At 41.8% G+C, this 15,096-nt stretch overlaps 1 protein-coding gene across 1 annotated transcript in view; it reads left to right on the forward strand.

Moving 5' to 3' along the window:
• Nucleotides 1–1,231: 1,231 nt before the first annotated feature.
• The window catches only part of FAN1 (FANCD2 and FANCI associated nuclease 1), a 44,303-nt gene continuing 30,438 nt past the window's right edge, over nt 1,232–15,096 (forward strand). The window contains exons 1-4 of the mRNA XM_038746881.1: nt 1,232–2,622; nt 7,706–7,846; nt 8,987–9,188; nt 10,723–10,956. Coding sequence (XP_038602809.1) covers nt 1,317–2,622; nt 7,706–7,846; nt 8,987–9,188; nt 10,723–10,956 — 1,883 coding nt within the window. The 5' untranslated portion in view covers nt 1,232–1,316. The remainder of the gene's footprint in view (nt 2,623–7,705; nt 7,847–8,986; nt 9,189–10,722; nt 10,957–15,096) is intronic.

Here is a 15,096-nt window from a genome sequence, read left to right on the forward strand (position 1 = left end):
TCTAAGTTTCGACATGGGTTTTATTGCCGCCTCCTTCACTTATCCACTGTGTGACCTTGGGCAAGTCACTTTTACTTCTCTGTACCTCAGTTCTCTCATCTGTAAAATGGGGATTAAAAGCGTGAGCCCCACCTGGGATAACCCGATTACCCTGGGTCTACCGCGACACTTAGAACAGTGCTTGGCACATAGGAAGCGCTCAACAAATACCATAATTATTATTATAATAAGTTGGAAGCAACAAGTATTTATTACTCCATTTATTTGTAAATATTCTACTTATTTTAAAGCAACAAATATTTATTACTCTATTTTATTTGTACATATTTATTCTGTTTATTTTATTTTTTTAATATGTTTTGTTCTCAGTTTCCCCCTTCTAGACTGTGAGCCCGCTGTTGGGTAGGGACCGTCTCTATATGTTGCCAACTTGGACTTCCCAAGCGCTTAGTACAGTGCTCTGCACACAGTAAGCGTTCAATAAATACGAGTGATTGATTGATTGATCTGCTGTGTGACCTTGGGCAAGTCACTTTTACTTCTCTGTACCTCAGTTCTCTCATCTGTAAAACGGGGATTAAAAGCGTGAGCCCCACCTGGGATAACCCGATTACCCTGTGTCTACCCCGGCGCTTAGAATAGTGCTTGGCACATAGGAAGTGCTTAATAAATACCATAATTATTATTATAATAAGTTGGAAGCAACAAGTATTTATTACTCTATTTATTTTATTTGTACATATTTATTCTACTTATTTTAAAGCAATAAGTATTTATTACTCTATTTTATTTGTACATATTTATTTTATTTTGTTAATATGTTCTGTTCTCAATCTCCCCCTTCTAGACTGTGAGCCCACCGTTGGGTAGGGACCTATATATTGCCAACTTGGACTTCCCAAGCGCTTAGTACAGTGCTCTGCACACAGTAAGCGCTCAATAAATACGATTGAATGAATGAATGAACAAGTCGTTAAGAAAAGCTGTGTGATTTTTGGCAACTATTCCATCCAGAATATACTTGCTGATCATACTGGATATGTGGATGTGTCTTGCGTAATATTAGTAGCTAAGTTACACAAGTTTATTGGTCTGAAATTGTTACTCTGGAATTGATAGTTGTTTGGAAGACCTTTTAATTGCCAAAATCTAGTTTCTAACCTGCCTGCCCTTTTTTTGTAGGCGAGAAAGAGAAGCTGTACAGGCAAACATCATGAAGTCAAATAGGGTCCAAGTAGTGATGATTTTTTAAAAATATGTTATTTTTCATACGAGGCCCAGTATCTTGAGCGGTCTATCTGCAGTTTTTCCGTAAGATGTCTGAAGTCAGATCTCCAGAAAAAAAAAGACCTCGTAAGAGTTTGTCGAGGAATAAAAACCGAAAAAATGAAGCAGAGACTAAGTCGAACTCTATCATATCTCTCTTTAACAATGCACCACCACCCAAACTCGCTTGTCCTATTTGTAGAAAACTGGTGCCAAGGTACAGTTTAAACGCACACATCGACGAAGGGTGTCCGAAGGACAATGACAAAACAGTCGATCCTAAACGTGACGGGTCGGGAAATCCTCACCTATCCTCCGTGTGCCAAACTCCAAAGAAATCCTCACCGTCGGCGGCAAGAATGAGCCCTGGAAAAAGCAACCTCGAGAAAGACAGCGTCAAACAACAGACCAGCCCCTACTTTGAGGCTAATGATAAACCGATAAACGATATTCGGGATGAGCGGAGAAGTCAGTCGGTGGAAAAAGTCCCACTGGGAGATGAGCGGAGATGTCGGTCTGTGAAAGAAATCTCCCTGGGAAGCCTGTCATCTAAACTGACTAGGAAGTTTAAAGAGGCTAGAAAATTGGAACAGAACGGGAGTTTTAAGCCATGCGAAGTTCCGGAGGCACAGAGAGGGCAATGTACGGTTGACAATACTCCAGAGTGTGGTCCTGGGGAAGGCCATATTGAGAATGATTGTGGAAACAAAAATCAGTCGGTTATATCAAAGCTTTCTGAAGCCTTCCAGACAGAAAACAGTGCCTCCAAAAATATCTCAGAAGTTGGGGAAATAAAGGAAAGTCCTGAGAGTGCTCAGGAACATGAGGCAGTGAGGCTCTCAGCTGGTCCCGTCGAAGATCCTCTTGAGTTAGCGGGACCAGACCACGCTTCAGAGAAGGGTCTAGAAAAACAGACGGGTTTTGAAGTTGCAAATGAAAATCAAGAAGGATCCACAGCACAAAGAACAAAAATGAGCTGTGCTTCCGAAGACGAAGCCCATCCGCCCAAGAATGATCGCCTTTTGGGGAATTCAGAAGAGAATTTTAAATGCCACCTAACTCATCCTGAAAAGAGGACCGTGGGAGGATTTCCTGTGGAAGGGTGCAGTAACTTAAAGGACAAAATAATTTGCAGGACATTTTTGGAGCTTTCAGAGGAGGTGGGGGCAAGCAGCGATGTTCCGGAAAAGGAAAGTCACGATTTTAGGTGGAACTCAATGCCCGAGTCTACAAATCAGCCTTACTACCTTAGAAATTTCCTTATGGTCCTGCAAGGAGTCCTAGAAAATGAAGATGATCTGAGGCTCTTTGACCAACAGGATACTGACATCATTGCTAAATTTTATCAACTTTCAGGTATCGTTAATTTCTGACCATTTGAATTGCTTGGTGAGAGAAAAAAACAGTAGTGCTGTATTGTCATTTGGAAAGTAATTTTGATTCTCGCCACTTGTTAAGCTGAATCCTCAAAAGGTGAATTTGGTTCAGGTGACAAGATCCTTGGATACTGTGTTCTGTGAAGCATTGATATGAAGTGGCTATTTTCCTAGGTTTCATCCATTTTTTCTGGGGTTTTTTAGGGATGGCAGGATATTCTTAAGGATTTTATGGACTTAAAAATCCATAATTTCCATGATACGTGTTTGAGGGGATATTCCTGGCTCCCCTTCTTCCTCGAGTCCTACTTCTGTAGGTTTTCCAACGGCTCCCAAATGTCATCCATTGGCTTTTCAATCTTCATGCTCCTTGGAGTCTTTCCAGGTCCCTCTGGTTGCTTTTCTTGTCCGTCCTTTTTCTTGTCAAATCTATCCCGGGAAGGATAGATCCTCAAGGGGATTTCTGTTCTCTGGCGTTCAGCAACTCCTCTAAGGACCTTTTGAAACATTCTGGAGACTTTTACAGTTTCTCTGTCATGGAATTGTTTCATCTAATGGTTTCTTACTCTGGGGAACGAATGGCCAGTAGCCACCACCCCTATTCGTAGCGTCTTTCATAAAAATTGGTGGTCTGTAGGGTTGGAGTCATTTTCACCACTGACTGTACCTGACACCCTTCAGAATACTTTTTACTACACTTAGAATGGATGGATGATGACTTAAATTATTTCGTCTCCTCGTCTATTAAATCTAAGTGGAGTGAAAATAGAACTTGTTACTAAGCTCCCCGGAGTCCGTCTTTCATCGCTTACTGCATCCCCCGTCAGCGTGCAGTGGGAAAAGAGGTCACAGGTGCTAGCTTGTTTTCTCTGGGGCCTGGAAATGTGCAAAACATTTCGGCTGCTTTGCTTCTGAAGCGAGAAAATAGTCACGGGAAGCCAGGGAGGAGAATTAGCTTCATTTTTTAAATTTAAATGGTATTTGTTGTTAATGATAATAATAATAATTGTGGTATTTGTTAAGCATTTATTATATGCCAGACACTGTACTAAGTGCTGGCATATGACAGTGCTTGGTACATAGTAAGCACTTAACAAATACCGTCATTATTATTATGACTAAGCTTATGACTTATAATTATGACTTATTATTATGACTATTTTAGACTGTGAGCCCACTGTTGGGTAGGGACCGTCTCTATATGTTGCCAATTTGTACTTCCCAAGCGCTTAGTACAGTGCTCTGCACATAGTAAGCGCTCAATAAATATGATTGATGATGACTAAGCGCTGGCATAGTACGTGCTTGGCACATAGTAAGCACTTAACAAATGCCATCATTATTATTATAAGATGATTAGGTTGAACACAGTCCCTGTCCCACATGGGGCACGCAGTCTTAATCAGTGCTCGGCACATAGTAAGCGCTTAACAAATACCATGGTGATGATGATTAATCCCCATTTTACAGGTGAGATCACTGAGGCACGGAGAAGTTAAGTGACTTGCCCAAGGTCACACAGTAGATAGACTGTGAGCCCACTCTTTTAGACTGTGAGCCCACTCTTTTAGACTGTGAGCCCACTGTTGGGTAGGGACTGTCTCTATATGTTGCCAATTTGTACTTCCCAAGTGCTTAGTACAGTGCTCTGCACATAGTAAGCGCTCAATAAATACGATTGATGATGATGATGAAGTGGCAGAGTCTGGGTTAGAACCCAGGTCCTCTTTCTCCCAGGCCCCTGCTCTGTCCTTTAGGGCATGCTGTTTCACAAACTGCTTTACGGTCCCTAAAGACCTTTTTCTTGTCAAATACAATGGTTTCTACTCCATCCCAATACTTTAGCCATCTTTGGCACTGTGGACGACTCCCTTCTCCTTTAAACATCGTCTGCTGTGTGACCTTGGGCACGCTGCTGTATGCCTCAGTTCCCTCATCTGCAAAATGGGGATTCACTACCATTTTAACCCCGTACATAGAATATGAGACCCATGGGGGACCTTTTTATCTGGTATCTACCACGGCACTTAGTACAGTGCCTGCTCCATAGTAAGCGCTTAACAAATATCGCGATTATTATGATTATTTTTCTGTGAAGGGGGTGGAAGCCAGATTGGAGTGGGTCAAGGGAACAACTGGGGGAGAAGAAAAATTGTCAGGTGTGTGACTTTGGGCAAGTCTTTTCACTTCTCTGGGCCTCAGTTACCTCATCTGTAAAATGGAGATTAAGACTAATAATAATAATAATGATGGCATTTGTTAAGTGCTTACTATGTGCAAAGCACTGTTCTAAGCACTGGGGCGGATGCAAGGTGAGCCCCCCGTGGGACAACCTGATCACCTTGTAACATTCCCAGCGCTTAGAACAATGCTTTGCACGTAGTAAGCGCTTAATAAATACCATTATTTTATTGTTAAGCCCGTGCTCTTTTCCACTGAGCCATGCTGCTTTTCTACCTCAGCACTTAGTACAGTGCCTGGCACATAGTAATCAACAAATAGCGTAAAAACCCCCACAAAAAACTGTGGCAGCATTAGCAGCCTTGAACCATTCTGGATTCATTCATTCAATTGTATTTATTAAGCTATCCTCAACACGCTATCCAACCTTGGCTTCACAGACTCCGTCCTCTCCTGGTTCTCCTCTTATCCCTCCGGCCGTTCATTCTCAGTTTCCTTTGAGGGCTCCTCCTCCCCCTCCCATCCTCTTACTGTGGGGGTTCCCCAAGGTTCCGTTCTCGGTCCCCTTCTGTTCTCGATCTACACGCACTCCCTTGGTGACCTCATTCGCTCCCACGGCTTCAACTATCATCTCTACGCTGATGACACCCAGATCTACATCTCTGCCCCTGCTCTCTCCCCCTCCCTCCAGGCTCGCATCTCCTCCTGCCTTCAGGACATCTCCATCTGGATGTCTGCCCGCCATCTAAAACTCAGCATGGCCAAGACTGAACTCCTTGTCTTCCCTCCCAAACCCTGCCCTCTCCCTGACTTTCCCATCACTGTGGACGGCACTACCATCCTTCCTGTCTCACAAGCCCGCAACCTTGGTGTCATCCTCGACTCCGCTCTCTCATTCACCCCTCACATCCAAGCCGTCACCAAAACCTGCCGGTCTCAGCTCCACAACATTGCCAAGTTCCGCCCTTTCCTCTCCATCCAAACCGCTACCCTGCTCGTTCAAGCTCTCATCCTATCCTGTCTTCTACTACTGTATCAGCCTCCTCTCCAATCTCCCATCCTCATGTCTCTCCCCACTTCAATCCATACTTCACGCCGCTGCCCAGATTGTCTTTGTCCAGAAACGCTCCAGGCATGCTACTCCCCTCCTCAAAAATCTCCAATGGCTACCAATCTGCGCATCAGGCAGAAACTCCTCACCCTGGGCTTCAAGGCTGTCCATCCATCCCCTCGCCCCCTCCTACCTCACCTCCCTTCTCTCCTTCTCCAGCCCAGCCCGCACCCTCCGCTCCTCCGCCGCTGATCTCCTCACCGTACCTCGTTCTCGCCTGTCCCGCCATCGACCCCCAGCCCGCATCATCCCTCTGGCCTGGAATGCCCTCCCTCTGCCCCTCCGCCAAGCTAGCTCTCTTCCTCCCTTCAAGGCCCTGCTGAGAGCTCACCTCCTCCGGAAGGCCTTCCCAGACTGAGCCCCTTCCTTCCTCTCCCCCTCGTCCCCCTCTCCATCCTCCCCATCTTACCTCCTTCCCTTCCCCACAGCACCTGTATATATGTATATATGTCTGTAGATATTTATTACTCTATTTATTTATTCATTTATTTTACTTGTACATACCTATTCTATTTATTTTATTTTGTTAGTATGTTTGGTTTTGTTCTCTCTCTCCCCCTTCTAGACTGTGAGCCCACTGTTGGGTAGGGACTGTCTCTATATGTTGCCAACTTGTACTTCCCAAGCGCTTAGTACAGTGCTCTGCACACAGTAAGTGCTCAGTAAATACGGTTGATTGATTGATTGATATCTATTCTATTTATTTTATTTTGTTAATATGTTTGGTTTTGTTCTCTGTCTCTCCCTTCTTGACTGTGAGCCCACTGTTGGGACCATCTCTAGACGTCGCCAACTTGTACTTCCCAAGCGCTTCGTCCAGTGCTCTGCACACAGTAAGTGCTCAATAAATACGATTGATTGATTGAGTGCTTACTGTGTGCAGAGCACTGTACGAAGCGCTTGGGAAGTACAAGTTGGCAACAGATAGAGACGGTCCCTACCCAATAACGGGCTCACAGTCTAGAAGGGGGAGACAGACAACAAAACAAAACATCTAAACAGGTGTCAAAACCATCAGAATAAATAGAATTATTGCTCTATGCACACCATTAATAAAATAGAGTAGTAAATATGTACAAGTAAAATAAGTAGAGTAATAAATATGTATAAATATATACAAGTGCTGTGGGGGGAGGAAGGAGGTGGGGCAGGGGCGGAGGGGTGGGCGGATGCTATTTAGGTATCCTACAACTAAGTTTCATCCTGCTTTATGGGTAGTGCTTTCTGAGCTTTCAGAAGGTAAACTAAATTTTTGAGAATAAAAGGCTTGAGAAAAGGTCTTAGTTAATGGTAACTTTGAATGCATTTTGGAGTTTATCAGTACGTGCTACTGACTGATCGATGGACCTTCATTTATTTATTTACTGAAAAAAGGAAATATTGGCTTATCCAGGCAAAAGCATATTTGAGAACAAAAGATTTAAGAAAAAATTTTAGATTTTATTTTGGAAAGTAAAGTAGTAACCAGTAGAGGAAAAAAATTACTTGCCTCACCTTTGGGATCGAATGTGATTGGGGAAAACCTGAATAATTAAATAATTATTAGATTCACACTAAAGTCAAAGAGGCTCCTTCAATTTGCCTATCTGTGTGTAAAATATATTTTTCAGACCTTACAATGACTTAGAAAACAACCTGGCTCTTTCAGAAAGAGGTGTTAATCTTGAATCACCATTGCATTTCTGAGCTTCAGTGAATTTTATGCATGAAATGATTTTTGGAAGAAAGTTAATATTGGTTTGCTAATGCTATTGAAATACATCTACCGCAGGAAATGGCCAAAGATTATATGTCAGACTTTTCCAACGCAAGCTAAATTGGATAAAAACCAGCAAGATCGAATATGAAGAGATCGGTCCAGATTTATCGCCGGTAATCGAAGAATTGAAGCAAGCAGGTTTTCTGCAGTTAGGTATGAGAGATAAACTGAAATGTAGAGCCTTCGGTTAAGGATAACTACTAATTATGTGAATTTGAGGAAAATTTAAGTTTACTGATTCATCAAACCAATTAAGAAATGCAACGAAAGAGAGGTGGCAATCTTGCAGGTTGGCATTTTTGGAGAAGAAGACTAGCTAGATTAAAAAAATTACAATCGTATGTGAAAGGAAAAGGGTTGTTTTGTCACCTTTAAACCGTGCTTTCCCCTTGTCTGGAATATGTTTTGGGTATGAGACTGAAGAGTGTGATGGTCAGGGTGAAAGTGGGAATAAGTCACCAAGGAAAACATCATGGAGAAGACAAGGTAGCTTCCTTTGAAACAGGAGCATGGGAGCTTCAAACTCAATGACAGGAAACTTTTCCCACACAGTGGGTCACAAGCTGGTGGAACTGTGCAGTCGGTTCTGCCATAATGCACATTTCTGCCACGATGCATATTTCCACTAGTCCTTTGATCGCAGATTAAGGAGTGTTTACCCGTTTGGGTTCTGTCTACCGTGTATGGTAAGAAAGAAATGGCTTGTGGGCCTGCAGGTGGACATTTAAATAGTTGAGCTTCACCAAATGTATTTTTCAAACAGGTGAGTTTTGCAGGAATACAGAGCCTGCATTATAGGAGCACTTGGTGGGGTTTCAAGTGGGGTTCGGCTAAATTCATGGTTGAGCAATCCGTAATCAGTTCCACTGCGAGGGAAAATTAGAAATGTTGGATGGTTTAGGATGGGCGTGGAGGAGGATGACTCTCAAATGGTTCCTTCAGGCATCCTGCTGCCACTTCTGGAGGCAGAATCCTGGGCTAAATGGACCATTGGTCTCATCAATAATTGATTTTTTTCTCTTTTTTTTTTGGTACTGTAAGTAATGTTTCAAATATAACTATTCTTTTGCCTGATTTTTTTTTTGTCATTTTATACGACTAGCTGTAAAAGCAAGAGGGAAAGTCTTTTTGTTTCTTTGTCTTTGGTGTAGAATAACAGTCATCTATTTTTATGTTAGTTTTGGAAAGTTTTCAATTTAGTGCAAAATTTCATTTTATTTCAAACTGGACTCGCCTAACTAAAAACTGCACTCTTAAAATTGTAACTTTATATGCACGTTTTTATTTCTTTAGAATCCGAATTGCAAGAACTCTCTGAAGTGCTTGATCTACTTTCTGCCCCTGAGCTAAAAACCTTAGCGAAGACCTTTCACTTGGCAAACCCCAATGGTCAGAAACAGCACCTGTTGGATGCCTTTCTTAAATTAGCCAAACAGCGCTCTGTCTTCAGCTTTGGCAAGAATCAACCTTCCATTGAGGCAGTGATTTTAAAAAGGTGACATTCGGTGGTATAGTAAAATCCCCTAAGCCAACTTTTTAAGAAGCTAAATTAAGCTTTGTCGATTGTGCTTATTTGGAAGTGATGTTTAGTACAGTGCTCTGCACACTGTAAGCGCTCAGTTAATATGATTGATTGACATGCTACTTGTTTTGAATCGAAAAGTCTAAATTGACTGGCAGGTACACCTTTTGAGCCCCAAGTTGCAGAGTGACTTTACTGCAGGCCTGTGGATTCTGGCTGATTAGCCAGCTAATGCCGAGGTGCTTTTTTTAAAGGATTCATGCAGGGTAAATGAAACAAAGAGAAGCAGCAAGGATTAGTGGAAAGAGGAAAGCCCTGGAAGTTAGGGGAACTAGGTTCTAATCCCAACTCTGCCAATTGTCTGCTCTATGACCTTGGGCAAGTCACTTAAATTCTCTGCACCTCAGTTTCCCCATCTATAAAATGGGGATTAAGTCCTACTCCCTCCTACCTAGACTGTGAGCCCCATGTGGGACAGGGACTGTGTCCAATTTGATAACCTTGAAAGCTGCCCCGGTATTTAGAACAGTGTAAGCCTTTAACAAATACTGTTTCTATTATTGTTATTCATTCATTCAGTTGTGTTTATTGAGCACTTACTGTGTGCAAAGCAATGTACTAAGCACTTGGGAGAGTACAATATAGCAATAGAACAGACCCATTCCCGCCCCTGAAGCGCAATGTCATTTGTTCAGAGTTGTAGTGGGAATGTTAGGAAAATGAATAGAGCCACGGCTTCAACATCTGTCCCTCTTTTTTCTTCCTTGCATTATTCAAACATGTGAAGTTTGAACCAGAAGAGAATGAGTAGTCTTTTGGTAGTTTTCCAGAAGAAAATGAGTAGTCTTTTAGTAGTTTTCCATTAAGATTTTAGTACCAAGTAATTCACTTTAAGCCTACATATTTGCAATATTTCCTTTGTTGAAATGCACAGTTATGATACCCTGATGCATAAAACCTCTACATTATAATATTTGTAATACCCTTGACTCTAAAATATTTTAAAATGCTGAGATGAACAGAAAACCAGAGTTGGTTTAGGATGGTGAAGACAGGTGTGAAGACTCATTTCCCCAATTCAGAAGTAACTTTTCTTTGCAAACATGAAGATCTCACTATCTTGAGGGAAAATATAATTGACTCATATAAATTTCAATCGTCATTTTATACTGGTGTAGAATACTCTATATTAGGAGCATAAAAATGTTCTAGAGCTGTAACAGAAAAAAAGATTTAGCTGTTAGAGTGCTTTTTCTAAGAATTAAACCCAGCTGAGAGTAAACCCAGCTGCTGGAGAACCTGTTAAATTATTTTTGCTTTAGTTTACTGTTTTCCAACATTTTTACTAATCAAATCCAAGGTGGTCCAGTCCTGGGTTTTCCCAGAGAAGAGAATGTCCCACTTAGCAGATTTTTCGTTCTCATTTTCCCCAAATCTCACATCATCTTGTCCACTTAAAGAGTCTAAAAAGCGGTGTAATGTAAATAATGATTTTCTTGATTTGTAGGGCGAAGGATTTGGCTGGACAGTCAGTAAGGGTTTGCAAAGGCCCTAGGTCCCTGTTTTCCCGTATCTTGCTCCTCTTTTCACTGACCGATTCCGTGGAAAATGAAGAAGCTGCTTGTGGTGGGCAAGGCCAACTTTCTACCGTGCTTATGGTGAACTTGGGTCGTGTGGCATTCCCCAGGTACACTGTGAACAGGAAATTACAAATCTTTCAGGATAGAAGCGATCTCATCAGGTAAGAGGCATTTTCAATTTGGGGTCTTAGCCAATATTTATTTTGGGATCACTGTAAATTCAGATTTCAGAGTTGAGGGACTTTGCTTATTTTCTGTTTGTATTTGCGCCACTAATAAACACCTTAGAAACCTATTGAGGACATAGAGAAACGTCATTCATTTCTGGGATACATTCATCAGAGGAGATTATTAAATTGTTGCCTAAAAATGCCTAATAATAATAGTTGTGGTATTTGTTAGGCGCTTACTAAGTGCCAGACACTATACTAAGCACTGGGGTGGTTACAAGCAAATCAGGTTGGACACAGTCCATGTCCTGCGTGGGGCTCATGGTCTTAATACTGTGATTACTGAGTTTAGATGTTCTATTTGAAATTCATTATATTTGCTTTAAAGGTGGGGAGGGGAGCATAGTGTGGTGGACTTGAGAAGGGAGGGAGTTTAATTCAGGGAAAAGGATCAATCAGTGGTATTTATTAAACGCTTACTGTTTGCAGAGCGGTGTACTAAGCGCCGGAGAAAATACGAAACAAGAGTTGGTAGACACGTTCCCTGCCCACCCCAAGCTTACAGTGTAGAGGGGAAGACAAAACATTAATATAACATTAATATAAATAAGAAAGGGATGAATGAGAGTATAGCCAGGTACAGTTTAGAGGGATTGGGAGGAGTCAGTGCCAGCTGGAGGAGAGCCGAGAGACAAATATTATTATATATTATATTTATATATATTATTAATAATAATAATAGATAGGAATATATTTTGGTGCAGAAAGAAATGGGTGGCTATTGATCGTTCTTGAGGAGAGTAGTAGTAATAACAATAATAATGGCATTTATTAAGCTCTTACTATGTGCAAAGCACTGTTCTAAGTGCTGGGGAGGTTACAAGGTGATCAGGTTGTCCCACGGGGAGCTCACAGTCTTCATCCCCATTTTACAGATGAGGTAACTGAGGTCCAGAGAATGAAGTGACTTGCCCAAAGTCACACAGTTGACAATTGGCGGAGCCGACATATGATCCCATGACCCCTGACTCCAAAGCCCATGCTCTTTCCACTGAGCCACGCTGCTTCCCTAATCTGTTCCGAGTGACATAAGGAGATGATCTCGATGGGAGAGGCTAGAGGTAAAATGACAGTGAGGCTGATAATAATAATGATGGTATCTGTTAAGCGCTTACTATGTGCCAAGCACTGTTCTAAGCGCTGTCACAGTACCTCTTAGTGCTGTAAGGCTGATGCAGTACTTCATATGAGAGGTGATAAGTGGGAAGCAACATGACAGTGGAAAGAGCACGGGCCTGAGAGTTGGAGCACCTGGGTTCTAATCTTGGTTCTGAAAAGTGCTTGCTGTTTGACCTTGGATAAGTCACTTCTCTGTGTGTCTATTTCCTCAATGGTAAAATGGGGATTAAAATCCAGTCTCCCTCCTGCTTATGACCTTGAGCCCCATGTGGGACAGGGACTGTGTCTTACCTAATTAACTTGTACCTTCCCCAGCGCTGAGAACAGTGTATTCCATTAAAAAAAACCCAAAAACTTAGATCAAGTGGAAGGGAAAATCCTAATGTAGGAAATATTGTGGAGGATAAAAGAGCAGATTCAGAGACAGACTGCATGAGGTAGGTGAGAAATGAAGAAGTCAGAGATGATACAGAAGTGATGATTTTCTGCGTCCAGAGGAATGGAGGTATTTCAGATCGTAGTGGGAGGTGGAAAGATTTGCCATATTGAGTTTAAGGTGCTGGCATGTTATCCAAATGGAGAGGACCTGGAAACAGGAGGAAATGTGAAATTTTAAGGCAGATGAGACACTGGAGCTCATTAGATAGATTTGGGAGGCGTCTGTGTGACTATTTGAGGCCATGTGAGTTGATGAGCCCACAGAGTTGATGAGCTCATAGAATGTGGGAGAGCAAGGAGAGTTTACAGAGAAGCAGCGTGACCTAGGGGATAGAGCATGGGTCTGGAAGTGAGAAGGACCTGGGTTCTAATCCCACCTCCACCACCTGCCTGCTAGGTGACCTTGGGTAAGTTACTTTGCTTCTCAGTTCCTCGTTACCTCAACTGTAAAATGGGGATTAATACTGTGAACCCCACATGGGACCTGGACTGTATCCATCCCAGCGCTCAGTACAATGCCTGGCACACAGTAAGTACTTAAAATACCATTTAAAAAAAATTAGCATCCCCGTCCAGTTTTCTATCAGCTACAAAGATTTCTGCTTCTAAGTCATCACTAAAAATACTGAATAAAACTAGTCCCAGATTCTGTCTGTTCCTCAAGGTTAGCACCTATCCTCAAATCAATAATACCCTCAAGCCTCAAGTAATTTCATACAAAGCTTGCGAAAATCCCGGACTTGTTAGCATTCTAGCAGTAGCCTTAATGGTAGCATTGTAAAAATGTTTTTTTTTTAATGATTTCAGCTGTGTACTGCATTTCATGTTCTTTCAGTTTTTGAACCCGTTGTGGCTGTAATTGTGAAAATTAGGGCATTGAGAACTTTCAAGTGGCAGACTCCATTGATTTTTTTGTAGTTCTGAGATTGGTAGAACAAACATTGATTCTAATAAAAGATTGTGATGATCATAGTAATTATCTGGCAAAAAAAATCACTTGGCTAATAAGTGTATACCTTTTTAACAGCAAAAGCTTTTAACCTTGGGTTTTATTTGGCACTAACTTATGCAGTTATTTATCATTACCTGGATATTTTAGTTAGTAGTAATATTGAGTAAAAATGGAATAAATGTCTGCTTAGTGGATATTCAGTTAAAATAAAATTCATAGTAGTTAATTGTATTAAGCCATACTGAGTGCAGGTCACTGTATTAAGTGTTGGGAGAGTACAATATAACAGTATAGTGGTGAGCCAGGATTTCCTTGGCTTTTATTAGCTTCTGTTGAATGGGATGTGTGCTCTAACACTCTACCCTATATGAGGTATTGGAAATCTACCTACTTACGATCTTTTTTGTTGAGGTTTAAAATGTGTGTTTTTTCCTAACTTGCCTTTTCCCAATATGGTTCTCAAATATGAAATCACATCATATAAGGAATGAATCAACCAAGAACCCAAGAGAAAGGGTTTCAGTTTTGAAGAGAAGTCCCTTTTTTCCCCAAGATTATTTTTTCCATAATTGATTGAAAATAAAGTCAAAATAACATTCCTCTGCATTTTCCTTTTAATGCTCTGATTTGTTTCTCAGACTGGATGATAGCTGGAAAAGCTTTGCTTGTGAGGCTAGAATGAAGTGAGGCCTAGAAGTTGTAGCATGTGATTGGGTTTGGCGGCATCATTCCCACTCAGGATTATTATACGCCTTTCACTGCTACACATCATAAGTGCTGGGGTGGCTACAAAGAAGTCGAGTGGAGAGGAAATGTGGCAGGGGGCTATGAAACGAAATCCTGTAAAGCAAAAAGAACACGAAAAATAAAAATCTTGACACAGATTTAATAATAAGAAGAATAAAATAATAATGGTACTTATAATAATAATAGTGATGGCATTTATTAAGCGTTTACTATGTATAAAGCACTGTTCTAAGCACTGGGGAGGTTACAGGGTGATCAGGTTGTCCCACGGGGGGCTCACAGTCTTAACCCCCATTTTACAGATGAGGGAACTGAGGCACAGAGAAGTTAAGTGACTTGCCCAAAGTCACACAGCTGGGGTTTGAACTCATGACCTCTGACTCCAAAGCCTGGGCTCTTTCCACTGAGCCATGCTGCTTCTCAAGCGCTTATTAAGCGCTTACTATGTGCCAAACATTGTTCTAAGCACTGGGGCAGATGCAATTTAATCAGGTTGGACACAGTCCCTTCCCCACATGGGGCTCACCCTCTCATCCTCATTTTACAGATGAGGTGACTGAGGCACAGAGAAGTTAAGTGACTTGCCCAAGGTCACACAGGAGACATGTGGCGGAGCCGGGATTCGAACCCAGGTCCTCCTAACTCCCAGGCCTGTGCTCCATCAACTAAGCCATGCTGCTTCTCAGTGTGGCTGATTCTGTGAGAAAGTTGTCAAAGTCAGATTTTTTTAATTAATCCAAGTGCTGATTCCGTTGATTACGACAAAGCAGGGTGACTGCTTGGCTATGTGGTGACCTCAGCAGACTGCTTCAGAG

This window comes from Tachyglossus aculeatus, chromosome 5 (assembly GCF_015852505.1).
Source record: "Tachyglossus aculeatus isolate mTacAcu1 chromosome 5, mTacAcu1.pri, whole genome shotgun sequence".
Taxonomy (NCBI): Eukaryota; Metazoa; Chordata; class Mammalia; order Monotremata; family Tachyglossidae; genus Tachyglossus; species Tachyglossus aculeatus.